At 40.9% G+C, this 22,598-nt stretch overlaps 1 protein-coding gene across 2 annotated transcripts; it reads left to right on the forward strand.

The window, feature by feature from the left end:
- Positions 1-16: 16 nt before the first annotated feature.
- ttc39a (tetratricopeptide repeat domain 39A) lies at positions 17-22,473 on the forward strand. 2 transcript variants are annotated; one of them, XM_034530679.1, is made up of 21 exons: positions 17-275; positions 1,384-1,434; positions 1,621-1,671; positions 2,063-2,116; positions 8,047-8,151; positions 13,522-13,653; positions 14,336-14,376; positions 14,618-14,685; positions 14,791-14,855; positions 14,980-15,079; positions 15,504-15,569; positions 16,263-16,371; positions 16,452-16,519; positions 16,610-16,669; positions 17,442-17,603; positions 18,087-18,178; positions 18,486-18,606; positions 19,324-19,435; positions 19,689-19,803; positions 19,895-20,011; positions 20,320-22,473. In XM_034530679.1, the coding sequence occupies exons 1-21, from the start codon at positions 223-225 to the stop codon at positions 20,432-20,434; spliced, it is 1,857 nt and encodes a 618-aa protein (XP_034386570.1). In that variant the 5' UTR covers positions 17-222; the 3' UTR covers positions 20,435-22,473. The 2 variants fall into 2 exon arrangements, with proteins under 2 accessions (XP_034386570.1, XP_034386571.1); XM_034530680.1 differs by lacking the exons at positions 17-275; positions 1,384-1,434; positions 1,621-1,671; positions 2,063-2,116 and adding an exon at positions 4,389-4,638.
- Positions 22,474-22,598: the final 125 nt, after the last annotated feature.

The following is a 22,598-nucleotide window of genomic DNA, read 5'->3' on the forward strand; positions in this document are numbered from 1 at the left end:
GCATTTGAATGAGAAAGCCCTTATTATGGCGATGACAGCAGCAACACACCTTTCCACGTCAGGAAGGAGGAAGACGCACAGTAGCCGCACGTCATTTGTGTCAGCGTGAACTCAGCGAGATCTGCTCCTCTTCTCCCCCGTCTGTCCTCCATCCATGCCCGCTGTGTGAACCCGCTCCGTCCGGGAATATTCTGCTCTTTCACCGGATCTCAGAGCTGTGGAATGAGTTTTATTACCAACTTTAGACGTACCGTGAAGAAAAATGACGGCAAAACGTGAGTAAATAGGGGAAGCTTTCCGAGAACCTGTGCAAGTCCCGACTCTGTCGCTACTTGTCTCTTTTCGAGAGAAGAATGTAATCGCACTTGCTTTGTGAATATCATACTTGATCTTTCTCTGAGATTGTTGCGTAGCACACAACGTGTTCGGGGCCCTCATCGATCCTCTTCAGCTGTCACACGGTCTCTCCTGCGATATGATCTGTGAAGTTCACTCCTGTGTTTATGTTCTGTAATAAAAAAAAATCAAACCACTGTACCACTGTTACTCATTCAGAAGGAAAATCAAGAAGCCCGACACCTAATAGATCCACAGAAAAGTGAGTCAACAGGGGAAATACTGCAGATATTGTCCAGTCACAGTTTGGCATCGTGGTCCATCGACTGCTCTCATGAAGTCTTTGTTAGTATGAAGCTGCCAGTCTGCAGCCTGTTCGGCAACATTACATTCACGATGCGGTCCAGCAGTTTCAGGAGCAGTGGACTGTAATACGTGTTTGTCTTTTTGTTATATTGTCCAATCTCTGCAGCTGCCTTCGTAAGATCACTGTTCCAAACTACTTCAAGTCAAATAAAACATAATTAAGTTAGATGAAAAGCAAGGTTTAGATATATTTACAGGTTTGATGATCTAATCAGGTGGCTCCAAACCCAAAACTGGTCCCACAACTAAATGTTTCGCATCAAATTAGATAACCTTTTGGCTTTTTTTCTGTATAGTTTTACCTCTTCCAAACTTTGTTAAGCTTCTGACATAAGTTTTTTGTGCTTAAAAATTATAATAACAGAGAAATACAGAACAAAATATGAGGAATAAATAGTTTCAATACATTTCCTTGATGTTGGCTTCATTGTTGATTCCACATTGAGTGTAATGAATGCTTCCCTTTCATTATTACTTTTTCTCTAACATTTTGTGTCTTTTTTATTCATCACATACTGTGTAGATTCCCAACAGTATGCCGGGAACAACTTACATTTAAACTGTCCTTACACAACTCTTGAGTCCTCCCCAGACTTCCAGTATCCTCGCTCACCTCCTCTTCTCACCACGATGAGATCCATTCTTACGTTCTCTCTAAATTCACCTCTGACCTCTTCACAGGGATGCCAGCAAGGCACAGGACATCCTCGACAGCCCGGGGGCCCCAAACCAGTATGTTCACGTTATGTACTCATATTATTATTTAGCCTTAGTAACAAAACAACAAACTCTGTGATCTCACAGTGCTAATAACTCACTTATTAACAGTGTATTGATACATTTAAGTTGTTAGTGTTTTAGCTTCTACAGACATGCTGTCATACACAGACTGACTTGTATTTCTATTTTTTTTCCCAGGTTGTCCGTCATAAACAGTCCAGAAATGGATCCCATCATCACAGACTTCAGGTGAGTGTCTTTGAATTGAAAGCCAACGAAGGACACAAAATCAGATAAAAACATATCGTGGGTTACAATTCAAAATGTTAGTGTGTTTTTTTTAAGTAACTGTTTTGCATCTTTCTGTGAAACTTGATGTGTGTTCACCAGAGCTTTCCCAGAAGCTGTTCCCACATCAGACTGATTTCACAGACATTCTTTCCCCAAAACTGTCACGTTACTATCCACAGAAATGTCATCACCAGTAGCCTGGGAGTGTCCACGTATATCACTGTCCCTGTTTCTATGGCTCTCACGATCATGTTCCTCAAACAATAAGCTTCCTTTCAGCTGCTTTGTCATCCCTCGAGGTTTCCCTCTTTTCTCTAAACAGACTCGGTTTTTTGTTCTTCTGTTTCAGGTTACAGCTTTCGGACAACAAAGATGCTCCGCAATCAACAAATCCATCAAATGGGCAAGTGAAGAAACCTGCTGCTGTCCTGCTGTGTGCCTAAAAAAAGTTATATGAGATTGAGCTTCTGTGAACAAATTGCACATTACAGTTGTCTGTCAGGGCTTGTGAATAATTAATTGTTAGCCTGAGGGAGAGGATAGTTGTTTCTGTTTGGAACTAAAGGAAAAAGAGCATGAATGATCAGGACAACTATTTTCTTTTACCAATCCAGGTAAAAAGGTGCTAAATGTAGCACGTTCACATTACATGTTCCCTTTTAGTTCAAATATCTTTCTGGTATTTGAAGCAATAGTTGGACATTTTGGTAAATTTGCCTTTTGACTTTCTTATATGTGAAGATAAGATACCGCTTCCGTCCATTTTAATCTGTAAGGAATTAAAGGTCCTATATTTATTATTCAGAGCATTAATATAGCAGCAAACAACTACTCGTTAATTAAATATATACAGGAGTAATGTCTACCTCAGCCGAGAATTAAGTCACTCACTTTAGTATGATTTACTATTGCGTGGTGCATCACAGCAATATAGATTTAAATGTTATTACATTAAGCCCCCGAAAAAACCATGACGACAGCAGCGATTCCAATGTAATTATCTCCATCTTTAACCCGTGACCGTCTGTGCTCCTCACAGCTCACACAGTACCAGTTAAGCTTCTTTTATACAGTCTATACATATAGATGAATCTCCCTTCATGTCTCTGCGCTCGCTTTGCAGTCACATGAGTGTGATCTCTCTTGATGCTAACAGGTATAGTATGTGTACGTGTGCTATCGAGCCACGCTCCCACATATTTCATGTTTTCCTCTGGCTCCATGGAGAGAAATTATGTATTCAGATTTGGGATTTATATCTTCTCGCAATTGATTTTAAGGAGGTGTCTACCAGTTCAGAACATAATTAATTAGATGTTAAATTAATTGGTCAGGTGACAGAAAATTAATTGTTATCAAAAATAGCAAACATTCCCTTGTTTTAGCTGCTCTAATGTGAGAATGTGCTGCCTTTCTTTGTTTCATGTTAATGTAAATGTGAATATATTTAGTTTATGGATGGATAATTAGACAAGAGTATGAAGACACAGCCTATTTTTACTATTTTCTGACATTTTGTAGACCAAACAAAGGGATTCATTGAGAAAATAATTGTCAGTTGAGACTGAGGCAAATAAACAAAAATTCAAATGAGAAGAGTAAAAGCTATGAAAATAGTGTAACATTTGAAAACCCTTGAGCAAAATGTAAATTTCCAAAACTCTGTTCTCAATGTTTACACGTGCTTTGTTCAAACCAATGTATTTCATCCTGATTGCACTTGACCAACGCATTAATGATCTAAGCACTTTTATGACACTATATAGTGGTGCTTTTTCACAACAGACATTTTGATTTGTCATAGCCGGGAACACACAGGCGTAATTAATGCCTTTTAATGACAACTCCGTTCCATATAAAGTGTCTGTGAACTAACAGTGGCAGAACAATTAAGCTAAATGGAGTGTAACCACATTAAAATATAAATTACAACTGTAATTTCCATGCTGTCATGTCAAAATGAATACAATAATAGAGCCTATTCTAACACATCTAATGATAGACTGGTGAGCTGCAGTTTCTGGGGATCAAATGCAATAAGTCTTGGTAATGTGCCAATTTTTCATTCATGATTTCACGTTAGGTCTTGTACGTCCACAGTATGAGCTCATGCGTCTATGTCTTCTATTTCTGGACTCTGGTCGCTGCAGTGTTTACTCTCTGCCACTGCAGCAGGCTGGGCCAGCTGAGAGTCTCACTACGCACCAGCACTCCCTCCATCGGTCTCTTAAACCTCACTTTCCCTCTTTTAAAGCTTTCTGTCGGAGATGACTTAATTACTTGTAATTCAATTTCTCCTTTTAGCTGTCACTTTCTTCCTTTTGTTGTTTCACATCTTAATTAAAAATCCTTTAGGCCATGAAACGAGGGCCTTTAGCCCCGCCTCTGACTTTGCAATAACCAATCGGAGCAGAGACTGCAGTGTGGAGCATGAGGGTGATGATCGGAAGAGGTGGGACAGGCCTTTTGTATGTTATCGTGTGTGTGTGTGTGTGTGTGTGTGTGTGTGTGTGTGTGTGTGTTTGTTAGAGGCAGCACAGATATACTGTGTTTTCTACACTCATGTGTATAGTCATACCAATCTTATTAAGATCTGATGTTGGTGCTGCGTCCTTCCTCCTCCTCCTCTCTATCTCCCTCCCTCCCTCCCTCCTCCCTCCTTCATTCTTCTCTCTCTCTCTCTCTCTTTCATAACCCGACTGCCCTTCTGCTGCTGCTGCTGCTGCTCTTGTTACTGCTGCTGCTACAGAAAGAGACGTAGACCATCACACTGCTGGAAAGGCCTCAAACTCACACTCAGTTTTTAGCTCTCTCGCTATCTGTCATACACACACATACACACACACACACACACACACACACACACACACACACACACGTTTGCCAGATGAAAATGTCAGAAGAGGAAGAGACTCCGTCAAATGGGTAAGATACTTGCTACTGCGTGTCTAGATGACGGCGGTCATTCAGTTGGCCTCTGTCAGATGCTGTAAGTGTGTTGTTTGCTCGTTCTCGCTCAGGCATGTGGACAAACTCGCTTGTATGATTATGGAAGCAGCTCGGCTCTTTTGTGTCACAGCTCAAAGCCGCGAGGAACATCTAATGCTTTGTCACTCTTGGAGGAGTGAGAAAGTGTGTGTGCGTGTGTGTGTGTGTGTTTGTGTGTGTGTGTGTGTGTGTGTGCGTGCATTGAAGGTTTTGTGAGCACATGCATGGGTGTGTTTATGATTAGTGTTTATGATTAGTGGTTGTGTGTGTGTGTATGTGTGCGTGTGTGTGTTTGTGTGGCTCGTTGATAGAGATCATCATTGTGCAAGTTGTTCTCTCTCGAAATCATCCCAGACTTTCAGCTGACTTGAAGTTCAGTGAGGTTATTTTGACAATGTATGCTTTCCACACCCTGAATCCAGCAGACTCTCCTTATTGTGCTGGTTGTCATGTCTTTTCTTTCTTTCATATGATTGTCAATTATTAGCTCCATTTAGAGGACACTGTCCTGGAGGCTTACTCTGTCATAATATTTGCTCTCTGATTGAGATATGGTTTCTTTTCCGCATCCTCGGGCCTCAGATTGTCTTCAGTCAGGTTTTTCCTCCGTCAGGACCAGTTGAGTTATTTTCCAGCGATAAGGAAACGATGCACTGATTGTACGCCAGCATAGTGACTCCTATTCCTTTACTGGTTTGAAAAACAGGGAGCTAGATTTTTTTTCCGTAAAAGTATCGAGAACACCCCCAGTGTGTTCTTATGCCAGTTTTCCTAAAATTAGATTTTTAACAATCACAATATACTATTGCAGTATATTGAATCGTAACCCTTGTATCATGATACGTATTGTATTGCCAGATGCTTGACGATACACAGGCACCAGACCATCAGGGTGTTACGTAACACATGCTGGTTACAGCCAGGTGAATAAATAAGCTCTCCATAACACCATACTTCCGTAATAATTATTGACATTTATTATTTATGAGGTTATGCTTGTCCTCTGAATCTAACAGGTGATTAGACTCGAGCGAGCAATCAAATCAATGTAGCAGGATGGTCAGAGGGGTGGCCATTTTTATGTGTGTGCGCCCTGTTGTAGCGCGCTGACTTCCATATAAACTAAACCGACTTACAACAAGTTGTGGACTCGTTGAGGGGAGGTTTTGCAGTCACCACCAGGCGGCAACCTCCGTTTCTGAAATATTAAGCCAATGCGGAATTGCAATAAACTTGCAATCTTTCTAATAGCCAACAGGGGGCGACCCCACTGGTTGCAAAAATAAGTAAGTCTATGATAAAATACCCCTCTTGATATACTCACTCACTCAACCACTGTTCCAGAGAAGCACAAGCTACCAAGCTAACAAGCTACCAAGCTAACGAGCTACCAAGCTAACTAGCTAACTAGCCGACGGCTTTCTTCTGAGCTGCAACCATTCTTGTTCTCACCATAACAACTGATCATTTTCTTTTGCACTATTCAAATGACCCTCGGATAACAGTTCGATGTCCATTCTACTCCTATTCTATTTCTATGAGTGAAGGTGAATGGAGCTCGTCAATGCTGAGTCATCACAGGGAAACACCTGCTTAGTTAGCTTAACAAGACAAACCTGATGTTGATTGCTGTGCTTGCTTTCACACATCGCTGGGCTCGACACAGTTTAGGCTGCTCTGGTTGGATTTGTTGGAGTTAGTCAGAGCTCCCTGGGGGAAGATATGAGATGTTGCATTATCCTTTACACCAATGACATAAACACATACTCACATTATGCAGTATGCCACCTCCCTTTGATAGCCTGGCATTATTAATGTTGCTTGTATTAATACCTTTATGTCTCATTGTTTTATTGTTAATAAGATAGAATGGCTGAATGAAATTAAGTTAATTATTACAATGTGTATTATTTCTTGTTGTAGTATTAGTGCTCTCCATTTATTGATATATCATTTATTTATAACACAATACTGATGTTCTCATATACATGTATATAATAAAACAACTTCCCATTATGAGTTCTATTTTATTTTTGTTTTTCTGTTGGTTTTGGGAAACCTTGATTGTGTGAACAACTGAAGACGCACACTGAACCTATTTTTCGTTGACAGACGTTGTCATTGTAAATCTTGTGCTGTTATGAGGAAGTTCGGCTTGCTGCTGCTCATATGGCGAACACCGAAGTCACCCGCATGTCATTAGCCAGAGCTGCACCAGTGTGTGTGTGTGTGTGTGTGTGTGTGTGTGTGTGTGTGTGTGTGTGTGTGTGAGATAAGTGTATAGTTCCTCTGTGTTCCTAATGGGCAGGATTGTCAAGCGAATGCTGTCTATTAGTCGAAGCTGGACTTACTTGCTCTGAAATTAACACTGACTGACTGACTAACAGGAAATAATTGTCATGCTCATGTGATCAATACCGTGGCCTGGAAACTCCAAGCACAAAAGCAAACTGCAATTCAAGACAAAACTAAATAGAAATCAGGTTCCGATTTCACCAAAAAAAAAACATAAATAATGTAACAAACATCAAACATTTCATGACACATATTAACACGAATAGCAACGAACTGAATCGGAAGACAAATGTCACGATCCAAATGAATAACCTCAATGTTTCAGATTTACCATCAACTTCATTCATTCCTTAATATGATTTTCCACATGCTGTGTGCTGTTCTCACAATGAAGGGAAGGAATAAAACGGACACTCAAACAGATCCATTATCAGTACAGAGAGGAGGGAGCCTTGTGATGATCATGGTGGCCACATTGTACAGTCGTCACGTGAGGAGCATGTGCACTGCGTCATGAACACAGCAACATCATCAACAATCATTTAGAGTAGTTCAGACTGCTTACAACAGGGAGATGTATTTACTAGACACTTATTTAAGGCAGCAGCAACATCTGTTCTTCACATTTAATGAAGAGGATATTGTAAAAATAATAAGAAAACTACTCCCTGAGCATGTATTTCTATAAAGGTGTATGTATGTAGAATAACTGTGACTTAAGCTCACCCTGCCTGTGTTTCTGTTTCTCTTGTGATGTAGTAGAGGAGTAGAACGGGTTCAATATAGGAGGAGTATGTAAATAAATAGATCCCAGTCTCTGTTGTGGGAATGCTTATTTCCCCAAACTGTGAATGTATATTGAACTTGATTGACTTACTGAGCACTTTGTCCACTTTGTCCAATACAAACACATTCAACGGGAGTATCATTTTTCAATAAAAACGATATTTCTAATGTATTTTTGTGCCTCTTAAATGTTGCTCAGTTTGGCTCTGGTCAGACCTGTAGCTGTCGTCTTTTCTCATTCAGATGTTGTGTGTTTGTCTGCAGGTGCTCGCGATCAGACCTGTCGCTGGCTCTGGAGGACTGCATGGCCGCCCTGGATCTGTTCCTCAGAAACGAGTTTGAGGAGGCGCAGTCTCGGCTTAGATCCAGGTACGAGAACAACCTCAACCACAAGCTCATACAGCTGCTGTTCTCAGCTCTGACCCATCTGGCATTATGATTTTAAGAGAGAAACAACTAATAATATGCATGCAAGCAACTGTATAGGTATAAAAAAGGTATTTCTTGCACTCTCAGGTGTTAGAAGGTGAACAGCAAACCAAACAGCAAACTGCATTCATGTGTAATAATGCTTTTTCACAGGCTACATTTTGACGTATAGCTAAAGCACAGGTGTAAATGATAGAACTAATGATAAAGTCCATTGAGCTGCTTCAGTTTCAGGGTCCTGGTATTGTGCTTCTGGGCTCACTGTCACACTAACGCCTAACAGGGTCACAACAGAGACGTTGTAATGTTATTAGCAACACCTGTGCTTTTCATACTATGATAAAGGCCCCTATAGTTTTAGTGCTAATCAGTAAAAACTAACATGGTGAACCTAAACATTATCGCTCTAAACATCAGCATGTTAGCATTGACTGTGAACATGTTAGCTCTTAGCTCAAGGCCCCTCTGTGAGAACAGACGTCTGGTCCTGTTTATACTTTTTACAGATGAGCTCATCTCACTCAAGAGTTGAAGCTGTATTCAGATTTAAAGGTAGGGAAGTGTATTATAGGACATGCTTTAATGCCACAAAGACTTCTGTTGCTTCTGTTTTGACGATGATTCAACACAATTGGTTGTTATAGATAGATTGTTACTTTATTAATCCCGAAATTTCTTCGCTACAGCAGCATTTATACAGGTAAGCAATAAAAATTATAAATGCACAATATATCAAATGTTTTGAATAGTATAATAAGAAAAATGCACAATATATATAAAAAGAATAATAATATTAAATTAAATTAACTAACAAATCAAAACAAACAAAACAGTAGAAAACTGAATTACCGTTGTTGATTAATTACAATGTTCCTCAGCTAATACATTCACTTGTTCACTCTAAATGTTGTGCGTTACAATTACTTTTTAATGTTTTGAGTTCCAATTTCAAATCAATACACACGTAATAACTTTATAATGTAGATACCCAGTCCTGGGCCCAGTAACAAGTCAGAAACAGAGAGAGTGCTCACACCAGTGAGGGCTAAAGGAACGAGTGTGTTTGCTGATTTGATTATTCCATGACGGAGGTTTTACATCCTTCCAATGCTGCTTTGTCTTACATTCACATTTCTCTCTCTGGGTTCACTCCCTGCCTCCAGTTTTGTATTCCAACACTGGTTCATCAAGTTACTCCATTGTTCACCGCTGATTCTTTCCTCCATTTTCAGAAACTTTATCACATCAATATTATATTCCATTGTTTATGTACTCTCTGGGACTGCAGGTAACTCCTTAGCCCCAGTTTTTTCTTTTCAAGGCCGACTTACATCAAGACAGAAGAACAACTTCCTGTCTGCCTGGTCTCTTCTTTTTAATGATTTAGTAATATACGGCTAGATTGACAGCCATTGTCAGGGTTGTGTTTAGCGCTTCAAGTATCTAAACAGTTTGAAGAGATGTAATTAGTTTGGCTTTTCTAAGCTCAGACTAAGTTTTCGACACTTACTTTGCGACACTACATGAATACGCTGTTGCAAAGATACCTGTTGTCATAATCATAATATGTTTTGGTATTTAGTTCTGGAAAATCTGTTTAAATGCAACATCTCGAGATGCTGTCTGTCAGCTCAGCGGTTGTGCTCATTTCTGTCTCGATATTCCTCCCACAGCTCTGTGTGTGCTGTCTTGGGCCGTGTTTGCCTCATTCAGTCACTAAAGGTTCCCCTGAAGCTGTAAATAGGATCATGTTTGTAGCTGTTTGAGCCCAGATGGTCGGTTTTGACACATGCAGAAGTACAGCAGACAGAAACCGTTGCAGATTGAAATTTAAGAGATAAGATACGTCTATCCTATAGTAGTTAGGTACATGGGGATCTTCCAGGTATTATTGTGTTGTGTTGTTTTACATTTGAATGCCGTAACTCTGATCAAATTGAGGCAAGACTTTATTTTGTTTGGCTTTATACAAAACCCTATAACACCCACAAACTCCTCGGATATTTTCCTGTTTGCTGCACAGAGAAGAAGGCGATGGCTTAAAGAGTTATGTAATATGATGTGAGGTGTGATGACATCTGCTGCATCTTGAGAGAGCTATTCTGAAAGACTGGGGAAACATGCAGGCCTGAGTTCCCCCTTAATGTTTGTCTGTGCTTTCCCCGTCCTCCAGCTGTGAGTCTCCACAGAGCGCACGCACACTGGAAATAAAATACTGGAGAGACTCTTTCACAGCTTGTACTTTTGTCAATCTACTTTTAAGATAAGATAAGATAAGATAATCCTTTATTAGTCCCTCAGTGGGGAAATTACAGGATTACCCTGATGTTACTGTTTATGGTCAATGGTGGCATGCTCTGGGAGGTTTAATGCACTTACACTCACACCAATGGCCAGTTTAAAGTCTCAAATTCTGGCTGCAGGAGTGTGACTGCCGAAGGAAATTGCGACATGCAACATGCAGTATTTCTAATAGGAATATATCAATGAGTCCATCACTGATTATCTTGTGTATTTAGAGATTTTTTTGATATTGAGGGATTAAAGACATTAGTTCACATTTATTGACGTGTTGATTTTAATTGCTCATTGACAAGAGAGAGGGGTGCATGTAGTTCAGCTGGTAGATTGTGTCAGCCATTTAAGGTAAGGTTGGTAGTTACCCACATGCACAACTGTCTTTGAGCAAGACACTGATTCACTCAACGTGAAATTGCTCCCAATACTACATGTGTATGAGCTGGGGTATTATAAACTGTCTCACAGAACTATTGAACAAACAGAATGGATGCAGAGGACGTCTGTGAAAATAATCAACCATTGAAAGTGTATTGAAGGTGTTGTATTCTCTTGTGGGAAGACTGAGAGTTGTTTTAAGTGCTGTGTTGAGGTTTTAAAGTGTATATTTGCTTTAATATGTCTGACTTTAATATACCACGCATTGTAGGCCTATAAGTGGGGCTCTCTCTTTAACTTGCTACTCCCTGATAGGGTACAGATATTTAAGACCCAGGCTTTGAGTGTCTCCTCCTCTGAGTCATCGTCAAGGAGCCACTGCAGACTCAACATTGTATAAACATGCCTGCTAGCTAGGCGAAATCTAACAGCAGGTATGGTTTAATTTGTCAGCTCTTTGTTCAAACATGTATCCAGTCTTATTCTGTCAGTATGCCTCCTGTCCTACCTCATTTCTCACACCCATAGCAGGGAGTGGAACTGTATGAGGTATTACATACACCCTACAATACAGCAACTGACCAGGGCACTAGATAAGCTGTGCCTGCAGCCTTCTGTGACTCATTAGAAAAGTTCACATCAAACTTTAGAACTTAGCTGCTAATTTCAACAACTTTCAGCAAGTCTTTTGGGGGGTTTTCTGCCTTATTTTGCTCGCGAGAGTGAGAGACAGGAAAGTCTTGGGAGAGAGAGGGGATGACATGCAGCAAAGGCCCCAGGCCAGACTCAAGTTGGGGCCACTGCACTCTACCCAGTGAGCCACTAGTCACCATGTGCAGTAAGCTCCTAATTGTTACTGACGTGCAGATCTGCGTTTCTTGTAGGAAGTACAAAAGAACTCTTCTCTTACATCATGGCACATTGTGGTGAAAATATGTTGGACACACAGCTTCAGTGCTGTCAGACTGGTTAGGACCTTTGTGTCTCTAATCCCTGGGATGAAGCTGATTGAAAAATATTTGGAATTCTCAGCCACTTTCGGCGTGGCTACAAGCAATTCAATTAACCTCACTGCTCCATCTTAAAGGTTTCTCCGCTTGAGTTTGGTCTGTCGTCTTGCATAAGGCTGATGCAATGGAAATGTAAGGCAGGCAAATCTCTGTCCTTCTAACAGCGCCCTCTCTGACTCTCTGCTGTGTGCTTCATTCATTCTTGTTTACCGATTGGATTAGAATGAATACGATTGATTCCCTCAGTTGAAGAGTTGAAGCTCAGAACTCTACTCTGTATACTAATAAAAAACTGATTTATTGCTGCGATTTTATGACCGTGACAGAATGACCATTTCCATGGGTTGAAAAATCAGTTTACACCAGTAACTGGTTGGAGCTCAAAGTGGTAAATGGACCTGTAAAGCGCTTTTTCTAATCTTCCGACCAGTCAAAGCACTTTAACACTACATGACGTCATTCATACACTGATGGGAGGAGCTAAGGCCGGGCTAAGGCACGTCAGCAGTAAGTAACATTCACACACTGTAGGCACAGCTACAGGAGCAATTTTGGGGTTAAGTGTCTTTCCCAAGGACACATCGACATGGACTAACGGAGCCGGTGATCGAACTGCCGATCCTCTGATTGAAGGACGACCCTGCTCACCACTGAGCCACAGTCACCCAAAGTGACATCAAAGAGGCTGGTCACATGAGTCAGTCTGTAGCAGTGACATGTTAGTGATGCAGGCCGACAGCATTCTTCTCTACACACCTCTTCCTTTATTATTCTGACATTTCTTTGTGTTTATGTGTGAGTAATACATAAACACACATAACTACATACAGAGTATATTAAGCTATTCAACCCACCCATGTTTTTGTTATTTTACTGGTCAATGTAATACTAAGCGCTCTTTATGATCTACAAAAGTAAACGGGACCATCAGAAGACTATCTGTATCTATAGTTATTGTTAATGCTTGTCATCTGCGCCACCGGGTCGGATTCCACACAAAATTAGATGATGCAGGTTCAGCGGAAAAGTCCTTCATCCCAGACGACAGCGGGGCCTCCGGCAGCAACCAGCAGCAGCCTTTTCCTCCTCTGACAACGAGCAGAGCGTCGTCTCGCTGCTCCACCAGTCCATCACGCTGCTGGATGAGAATGAGTTCTCTACTGATTTCACCTGGTTAAATAAAGGTCAAATAAGACTGTCAGACCCCTGGTGCAGTAAAATGAGAGGTTTTCTAAAGGGACTTTCGTCCACAGGGACCCCTAAAATCAATAACAAATTAAAGTTGCTTGTAGGAGCATTACGTCATTGTTCCTCTAATGCCTTAAAACTGGAACATCAAGCTCTTTTAACTGAAATAAGTACACCTACTGAACAAATGTGTGAGGCACTTCATCTCTTTAAACATGCAAGAAGCAGGTTGAACACAGGGTGTGGCGTGACACGGCAACACCCGCAGGTATAAATAGACACTGATTCAGTCCTCCATATATTCAATCACATATCTGACTGTTTTTTCTCACCTCTTCATCATCTATTCAGCCCAATGAACACTGATCTTTTGACATATTTCCCTTCTTCTTGCAATATGAATAAAAACAAACATTGTGTTTTGCCCTTTTAATAGAACCAAAGACAGCATGTATCACGCTCTGACCTATGCCACCATCCTGGAGATGCAGGCCATGATGACCTTTGACCCCCAACACATCCTGACTGCGGGAAACACCATGAAAGATGCCCAGGCCATCTGTCAGCGGTGAGACTTCCCCTCAACACTGGAGTGTAATAATGCCCCAATGACCAGCAGATAAACTATGACGGGGTTGATTTGTCTCCTGAAAGCTCGTCGGACCAGAGTCAAAGACAGTTTAGTTACAAACATAAAAGTTAGATCATTCAGTTTTAGTAAGAAAAACTGATAAGAGTGCCGTTGATCAAACATTTAGACATGAAGACACACAACGCATGATACTTTATCTTTTGAACACCGGTTCAAACACTAGCAACGTTGTACCAAAACCAGAGAACATGCTGAGATGCTCCAGACTCACTGGCTGAAGGAATGTCACACATGTTTGTCAATTACTCCTCATGCCTTAGAGCTGCACTAATGGTACATCTCATATACACCCACCCACATAAACACCTTCTCTTCTTCAGACCAACACTGATCGGAAGTCAGAGCTGCAGTTCTCTTTTTAAATGTTGTGACCGTTTGCAGGAGGTTTAATGCACGGTCAGCACCTTGTTGTAACTTTACCCGGCGGCAACTCTGCATCCTGTGATTGCTGGAAATAGGCTGAGTCACTAATTTGAAACAACAAAGAAATTCAGGACAGGCTGGTGCTGTGTTGCTGAAATACAATCCTGAAGATTTTCAGTGGAACAAGCCCACTAAATACTCATGATGATTTTGTATGTTGTGCTTCCTCAATCAGGTACCGCAAGAAGTCGAGCTTCTCCAAGAACTTCACAGAAGGTCAGTAAAGTCCTGAGCTGACGGGATCAGTGTCACCGGAATTCATTAGAACAGACGGCACTTGTGTGTGTATATATATATATATATATATTATTGGAATTTTAAAGAAATAAAAAGGAAACAAAAAATCCCTTGAGCCAACAGCTGGAGATTTCCTAGTCATGCTTAGATCTACAAAGGGGAAATGTGTGTTTGGCCATTACTCTGACTCCAGATAACTGACTAATAATTTTTCCCTCAGAGGAGATTCATGCTGAGGTTTGCTACGCTGAGTGTCTCCTGCAGAGGGCAGCACTCACCTTCCTTCAGGTCAGGATATCCCAGATAGGCTGCTACTGAATCTGACGCCTCTGAAGCTTTCATGTTTGTTTAAACTCATCTCCTTCTCTTAACCCCTCCTGCTCTCTTGGTCAGGATGAAAACATGATCAGTTTCATCAAAGGGGGAATCAAAGTCAGGAACAGCTACCAGACATACAAGTGAGAAGCATATGATTCTGTTCTCATCTGTTCATTTCTCTCTCTCTCTCTCTCTCTCCTTCATCACCTTGTGAAACCTTGCAGTTTTCCTTCTTAATCTGCGTCCTTCATCTTTACCCCACAGAGAGCTTCACACGATCCTCCAGTCTCCTGGATACTCTCAGGGGGACAACCACTGCCATTTTGAGGGTGGTGTTAAACTGGGAGTCGGAGCCTTTAATCTAGTAAGTAGAAGGCTCTACTTCTCTACCCAATACGTGGGTCTAAGAAAGGCTGTTCACGTCATGAATTGTGGGACACAGGTCTTCCAGAAAGTATCAATCCTGAACTATATGAATTAAACAGAAGCACATAAAGAGCAATATATAAATTAATAGCAAGATCAGCTAATTTAACGTGGAAATGAGGAGCACCAAACGCAAAGCACACTGCTAGTCTGCTTTGCGTTCGGTGCTCCTCATTTCCACGTGTTCTTGTTGTTGTTCGGTTGTTCCACTTACTGCAGTAGAAGTAGGTTGGAAGACATCTGTAGTTACTGTACAACTCAGGGCCCTTTTACAGTATGTTTATGAAGGTCAAGATCATTTCTTTGGAGACCACTGGTGTCCTAATGACCATACAATTGCACTGCTTGTCTCCTTCCTGCAGATGATTTCCATGTTGCCCACGCGGACGCTCAAGCTGCTGGAGTTTGTCGGCTTCACTGGTAATAAGGTGAGTTCTGCTGACATGTGGGCGCCATTTAAGGCTGAAAGAAGGAGCAGCGGGCTGCACTGAGGGCAAGACGGGTCGAGGGGATTGTTCTGTGATGGGTCTGTGCTACTAACAAGGAGGAGTGCATGTGGACGGCGTCCGCTGTCATTTCAGCTTCACTGGTTCATTGATTCACAGTAAATCTTTCCTGTTTGTGGTGAAGCTCATATGACTAGTACTGAGTTGAGAGTGCTGAACCTGACACTAAGTGAAGCGACATTTTTACAACTTGACATATGAATGGCTTAGATATTGCTTTTGATTGTGATACGTTATGACTGTACCATTTTCTCTGGATCACAACTTACTTTTTTATTTTTTATTTTGTATTCTGTCACTATTGATTTACCACCATACAAAAATAATCTGAAAAGTTATGTTAATTAAATATCTCTTGATTTATTCATCTTCCAGTTATAAAATAAAGACGTAGACTACCAACATGATCTTAACACAGTAAACTTGCATATATACATATGTCTTCATATGCTGTTTGCAGCTTTCACCATCAGATCTTCCCTGAAATGTTGCCAAATTCAAACCACTCTTGTTTGCACGTCTGTGTGTGTGTGTGTGTGTGTGTGTGTGTGTGTGTGTGTGTGTGTGTGTGTGTGTGTTGTGTGTGCGTGCGTGCGTTTGTGTTTGTTCATGTAGGAGTTCGGTCTTCAGCAGCTTCTGGAGGGCTCCGCAGAAAGCACATTCAGGTCCTTTCTTTGCAACATGCTGCTGCTCTGCTATCACACCTTCATGAGCTTCATACTCGGTGAGACACACATTCAGCTGCAACCATCCTCAACAACAGGCAAGGATCTAAGCTGGTTGTGTTATTTTTTTGTCTTGCAGGCACTGGAGAAGGAGACGTTGAAGATGCAGAGAAACTGTTGCAGCCATATCTCGAAAAATATCCCACGGTTTGTCAGAATTAAACCAACAATTATTTGTTTTGAATCCTGCATAATTAGAATTGTTCCCAAACGTACTGTGGCTGGTGTTCTTCCTAGGGATCCATCTTCTTGTTCTTCGCTGGTCGAATAGAAGAGATCAAAGGAAACTTGGATGCTGTGAGTGCCCGTCATTTATGTACGCAGTGAGCACTGCAAATGTTAGTTTTTATGCATCATGCATTACAAATGTATTGATGTCTGTGAGCCTCTATTTGAATTTAAGTGCAGGAGTCTGCAAAAGGATGTGTTCATCTTTTTACAGAGAATGTTTAGATTGTGAGTCTGCTTCCCTGTAAGACTATGCGACCGCAAACCTCTCTTTCCAAATATGTCCCTCTGTGACTACTGATGTTTTGTCATCTTTTGTTCACAAATAGTTAACAAATGGGGAATTTGGGGTTTATCTTGCAAAGAGAAGCTTTGTAGCGTCGATCACACACAAAAACATGCTTGTGTCCTGCTTTGCATTTTTAAACGCTTTCGTCAGTTTAATATGTGGAACCATTTGCTACTCTTACAACTTTTCTACTGGATCACACATGTTTGAGTTGATGAATTCACATCTAGCACTGGATCACATTTTCAAACCAACAAAAAGGCAAGAATAATAAAAAAGGGAAAGAATCACCTCCCACATACTAATACTGTATGGCTAAGATTAAATATGGCAGCAGCAATGAGAAACATTTTAACGCAGGAAAGAAGACATCTATGTCACTTCCACTCTTAACGTCCTTCAACTGACTTTGTCCTCATCGCCTGACAAAGTAAACCAATCAAGGCCCTCTGAATCCTCTACACATAATAATCCATCGGCTCGCCACATGTCAGCATTCACACTGATTATGCTTGAAGAAGGTGAGACCCTAAATGGTTTGTATTTCTACAGGCTATCAAGCGTTTTGAGGAGTGCTGCGAGGTCCAGCAGCAGTGGAAGCAGTTCCACCACATGTGTTACTGGGAGCTGATGTGGTGCTTCACATACAAGAGGCACTGGAAGATGGCCTACTTCTACGCTGACCTGCTCAGCAAGGAGAACACTTGGTCCAAGGTGGGGATTTGACGGCAATCTTAGTCTTAGTGTAACAAAAAAACATGTATTTATCAAATTATTATTCAGAAACAGAAATATTGTTGACCCTTTCTCAGCTTCTAGAGAAGCATTAAATCATTCTAAGATATATATCAGCGTCTCGGTGGTTTAAGGCACCTTACAAACAAATTGCTCGCTGGTTTAATTCTAGGCACTTATGTTGTCCACTTCAGTCAGTCCCACTCTCGCCCTCACCTCGTTAGTTGCAGTGTTTTCACCCGGCAGCAACAATGTGCAAAGCAAAATACATTCAATGTTTGATAATGAGAAATAAACTGAATTACCTTCTTTTTTTTTTACCTTTTAGACGGAAAGCCCTCTCAGCCAATATCATCATCACATTATTATTATAAGAATAGTTTATGATGTGATAGCTTTGTCTCATCTAATTTATAACAGAAAGATGGGAATGCAGTAGTAACTTGTCTTTCCTTCCTTCAGGCTACTTATGCGTATATGAAAGCAGCATACCTCAGCATGCTGACTCCGGATGACTGCCTCACCTTCGGGGAGACTGCGCTCACTCTGTTCAGGTATGAACTCAGAGCTTAGCGCCACTGAAACTACTCACAGCAACCAAAGTAGAGATGATTCACTGTGACAGTTATACAATTTTATCTGTGACACCAACTCTTCTTCTAGGAAGAGGCTGCATTTGGTAGTTAATATGAACATAATACGTTCAGAAAAGTATTTGTGTTTTGTTGACGGCACACAGCATCCAAAATGCTCCACCAATTGAACATTTGATTTCACCGTCAGCATTTTTAAGCAGATATATAATGAATACTATTTTCTCCATACTGCTGATACATATGTGTTTGCTTTATTATATTTCAGGCAGGTCCCAGGGCTGAAGCAGAAGATAGCGGGGAAATCTTTACCAACTGAGAAGTTTGCTATCAGGAAAGCCCGTCGCTACCTTGCAGAAAACCCAATTGCTCTTCCCGCTCCTCCACTGGTCAGTGCCGTCGCGCTGCTTTACTTGTAGCACGACAGGATGTTTACACAGTAACGACAGCGTGTACATTGTTTCTTTGAAGACAGTGGATCAAAAAATATAAGTGAAATCTTGAGTGGTTTTGTTTCACGAAGGCTTTGTCCTCTAACACGCTCTGTCATTCTCATGGTGAAGTTCAGATACTGGTTGGGTCACTCAGGATGGACCCACCAGACCCTTTTGGTTCAGGCTGTAAAAAAAGCTGTTATATTGTATAAAACATGCTATCCACAAAATCTGCAGATAAGTGCAGCAGTGCGACGAGTTAAAGAGGAAACCCTGTGCTGACAGAACCAGGGTTAAGAGGTACGGTATATAGATTTCAGCCTGTAGCAAAGGCTGTGGAAGGTTAACAGGGAACAATGCTCACTGTGTGAGTGAAATAGATAAACCTGGTCAACCTTACACTGTGAGCAAAGGTGGAGCCCTTTAACTTTGGTACTATTGCACTCCTGGAGTTGCTGACAATGAGGCTGCCGGGTTATTGTACCGTAGGCATTTATAAATGCTCCAACTGTGCTCATAGAACTAGTGTTACAATAATAACCTTTGTTCAGGTAAAATCCATAAAGAGAGCTGAGCTTTGTCACAGAGATAATACTGTTTAATGTTTGGCTCTGTCAATGACAATGATCTGATTTTCACATTGTACGCTTTATGTGTATTTGGGGTGTCTAGGAGATGATGTACATCTGGAACGGCTACACAGTCATTGGGAAACACAAAGACCTGACCGAAGGCATGCTGAAAACACTGGGCGAGGCGCAAGCTAAACTGGACAGCACCCCAAGTATGAACAATTATTTACTGGAGCCAAGAGGATCCTTGAATTATATATTCTCGTTTTACTTTGTGTTGGTGTTAGTATATGCTAACATTTTATTGTCTTTCTATTAGATGCTATACTGATGCTACGTTTACTGTGTGATTCTCAGAGAATGATATAATCTGTAGATATCTTCCTTTTGAATGTGTGTCCATAATTGCTGTACCTTTTGTGTGTGATCTGTCTCGTCCTATCTGTCTCGTTGTGTGTCTGTCAGGGTCTGAGTTCACCGTAGACGACCAGTGTCTGCTGAGCCTCTTGAAGGGACTGTGTCTCAAACACCTGGGGCGTCAAGAGGAAGCCGAACAATACTTTACCCTTGTGCTCTGCAAGTAAGCCTCTCTTAGTGATGTGCACAGACATGTACAGAATACGCACGCCCAACCAAACCACACGTACACTGTGTTTTGACATTATCCGCAGTGAGTCTCAGATCAAGTACGACCACTACCTGGTTCCTAATGCTCTGCTGGAGCATGGCCTGCTGTGTCTGGAGCAAGGCAGGAACGCTGAAGCTATCAGCCTCTTAGAAACCGCAATGTAAGTGTGTCAACCAGCAAAACATATTCAAATCAACTGTGCTCACAGAGAAGCTTTTTGAATCCAAAATTCATCACTTTCCCCAGTGTTTACTTAAAGATCATCCCTTTGACATTGTTTTTAAAATTAAAAATGGCACACCAATTCTTCTTTTTGGTTCTTAATAAATGGCAAGTTTTTATTTTTTACCTGAGTGTAAACCATCCGTGTGATTCATGGGTGTGTTACAATGCCTGTGTGAAATAAGGAATTAGATTGAGATTTACCCGTAGTGCTATTTTTAAATGACTCTGTTTGCTCTATTTCAGGCAAAATTACAAGCACTACTCAATGGAATCCCGGACACACTTCCGTATTCAAGCTGCTCTGCAGAAGGCCAAGGGCGTGGGGGAGAATGGCATCCATTCTCCCTCCAGCCCTTAACAGACTGAGGAGGGCTCACTAGAGCAGCTACTCTGACTGTAGTCCCACAATGTTACACTCAGCCCAACCCATCGGCGGGTGATTTTTATTTTTTTCATCAGAAGGGTAGGGGAAGATGGATGCTTGTTTTCCTCTTGTGTGCTGCCCTTTCGAGGGACTGCACTCCTGACTGAATAAGACCCTTTTCCAGAGATATATATTATGTTGAGAAAAGTGCCTATATTAATGAAACATTACTTGTAGCAGGTTTGTTTGTGCCCACCCATAAGGGCCACACAAGGTTAGGAAACAAGGTACCATTTGTGTAGTTTATACTGCAGATTGCCTCCACGACTACCCCAGGATAAAAAGTGCTCAGTTCAGGGCGGTGTCCCAAATACCCCCAAAATACCTGGTTGGTACAAAGCTCTCCCACCTCTTTTAATTTAATGAAAGATTATTGATGAAATTATGTATCATGAAAATCATGGTGATCATGTGTTTGACATCAGGTACATATCATATCATATTATATCATCAAAGTCACCACAGGGTCCATGAGGACTATGAGACTGTTTTGTATTGTGGAACAGTTGAAAGGTTTATTTAGATATTTGATCAAAACCAGTATGACCTAAATTGATTAACATTAGTTATATGTTGGATTCACTTTTACACCCCATACAATGTGGTTCCCTGTGTTTCTCTGAGTAAGTGAACATTTTTTTATGTTTGACATTTTCTTCCCTTCCTTGAAACCTATTGAAATATTGAAGACACACATTTCGTCGTGTGCAGTACTCTCTTTCAGTCTCCTTCTGAAGAAATAATTAAATCTGCAATCCTGTTATATTTACGGTTACATGTAATGGCTTTTGCACAGAGCTTTGTAAATCAGCCAGCCACACAAACTCTCCACAGTCAAAGAATCAGAGTTGCAGTGAGAGATGTTCTTTACATTTATATACTGTAAATGGCACCTTTTCCACAAATTGTCCCGTTTTAAGAGGACAGATGAATGTGTCTTTTAGAAAGGCAGACTCCCTCCTTTTCTCCTCCTGGCTTGTGGGACAGGCTCCAACAGTACTTGAGCTTGAACAAAAAGGCCATTCATGCCGAGCAGTGAAGGACTGCGTGCAAGTCCGCGTGTTGCATCTTTAGTGAGTGAAGAAGCTCCGAACGGGAACCACCACAGTCTTCCTGCTTTGTGAATATCCTCTGCTGCTCCTGCATCTATCTGCCATGCTTGACTACAACCACCTATCAAGGGACATGGACATCATAATTATGCTAAAATAATAATCTTTATATAAACAAACACTTGTCATTGTTGATGAAAAGACAGAAAGGGGTCACCTCTCATTGTGTTGGTGGCAAGGTTCTTTGAAGGGCTGTGTTTCAGCAACAGTGTCCAAAACCTGGAAGCTCAGCTGGTGTCTCAAGTGTTGGAATAAGAGCACTGCTGATTTATTCATGATTAGATTAAGGTTTAGGATTCAATACAAAAAGTCAGTTTCAATTTTTTTAATGGTGAAGGAAATGTACTTTCAATATAGTTTTAACAACTCTCCTAAATATTTTGGGAACAAATTATATTTAATTGACTGCAAAATGATTCAACTTATTTTTCTTTTTTTCTATTTAGTTTTGCAGATATAGCTGAAAGAAACTAACCAAATGTAGTGGCATTGTTACGTTTACGATCCGTTTTTATTGGGCATGACTACTACTGAGAAGAATGACATTCCTGTATATACTGATGTTTCTATTGTAATTTAAGATGACATGATGATAAGCAACTAAAAAAACACAACCCATATTCTGTCGTTTTTTTGTCATTTGTGCACCACAAACAGAACAACACAATACAATGTGCACAGTACAAAGTGGTATTATTTACAGAACAAAGAGGTACCTCATTGCACTCTTTGTTCTCATAGTGTGACCTAATCCTCTAGATACAGTTAAGTAATTTCATCTTGCTGATGTGAAAGACAATAGGAGCCAGGGATAAGAAGACAGTGGGTATTAGAATAGTATCGACATCATATTAAATTGTAAATAAAGATCTGTTAAATTGATTAACAACAGACTCGTAAAAGAGTGGGTGGCCATTAAATATATCGAGGCCAGTACTGGTAATAGCTAAACCTGCCTGAAATTGCAATCACAAAGACTCATTTAT

This window comes from Cyclopterus lumpus, chromosome 4 (genome assembly GCF_009769545.1).
Source record: "Cyclopterus lumpus isolate fCycLum1 chromosome 4, fCycLum1.pri, whole genome shotgun sequence".
Lineage (NCBI taxonomy): Eukaryota > Metazoa > Chordata > Actinopteri > Perciformes > Cyclopteridae > Cyclopterus > Cyclopterus lumpus.

Coding starts and splice junctions, on each gene's coding strand:
- ttc39a (XM_034530679.1), top strand. CDS start 223: ATGAGTTTTATTACCAACTTTAGACGTACCGTGAAGAAAAATGACGGC. Junction 15,080..15,503: donor GAGTCGGAGCCTTTAATCTA/GTAAGTAGAAGG, acceptor TCCTTCCTGCAG/ATGATTTCCATGTTGCCCAC. Junction 16,520..16,609: donor ATCTCGAAAAATATCCCACG/GTTTGTCAGAAT, acceptor TGTTCTTCCTAG/GGATCCATCTTCTTGTTCTT.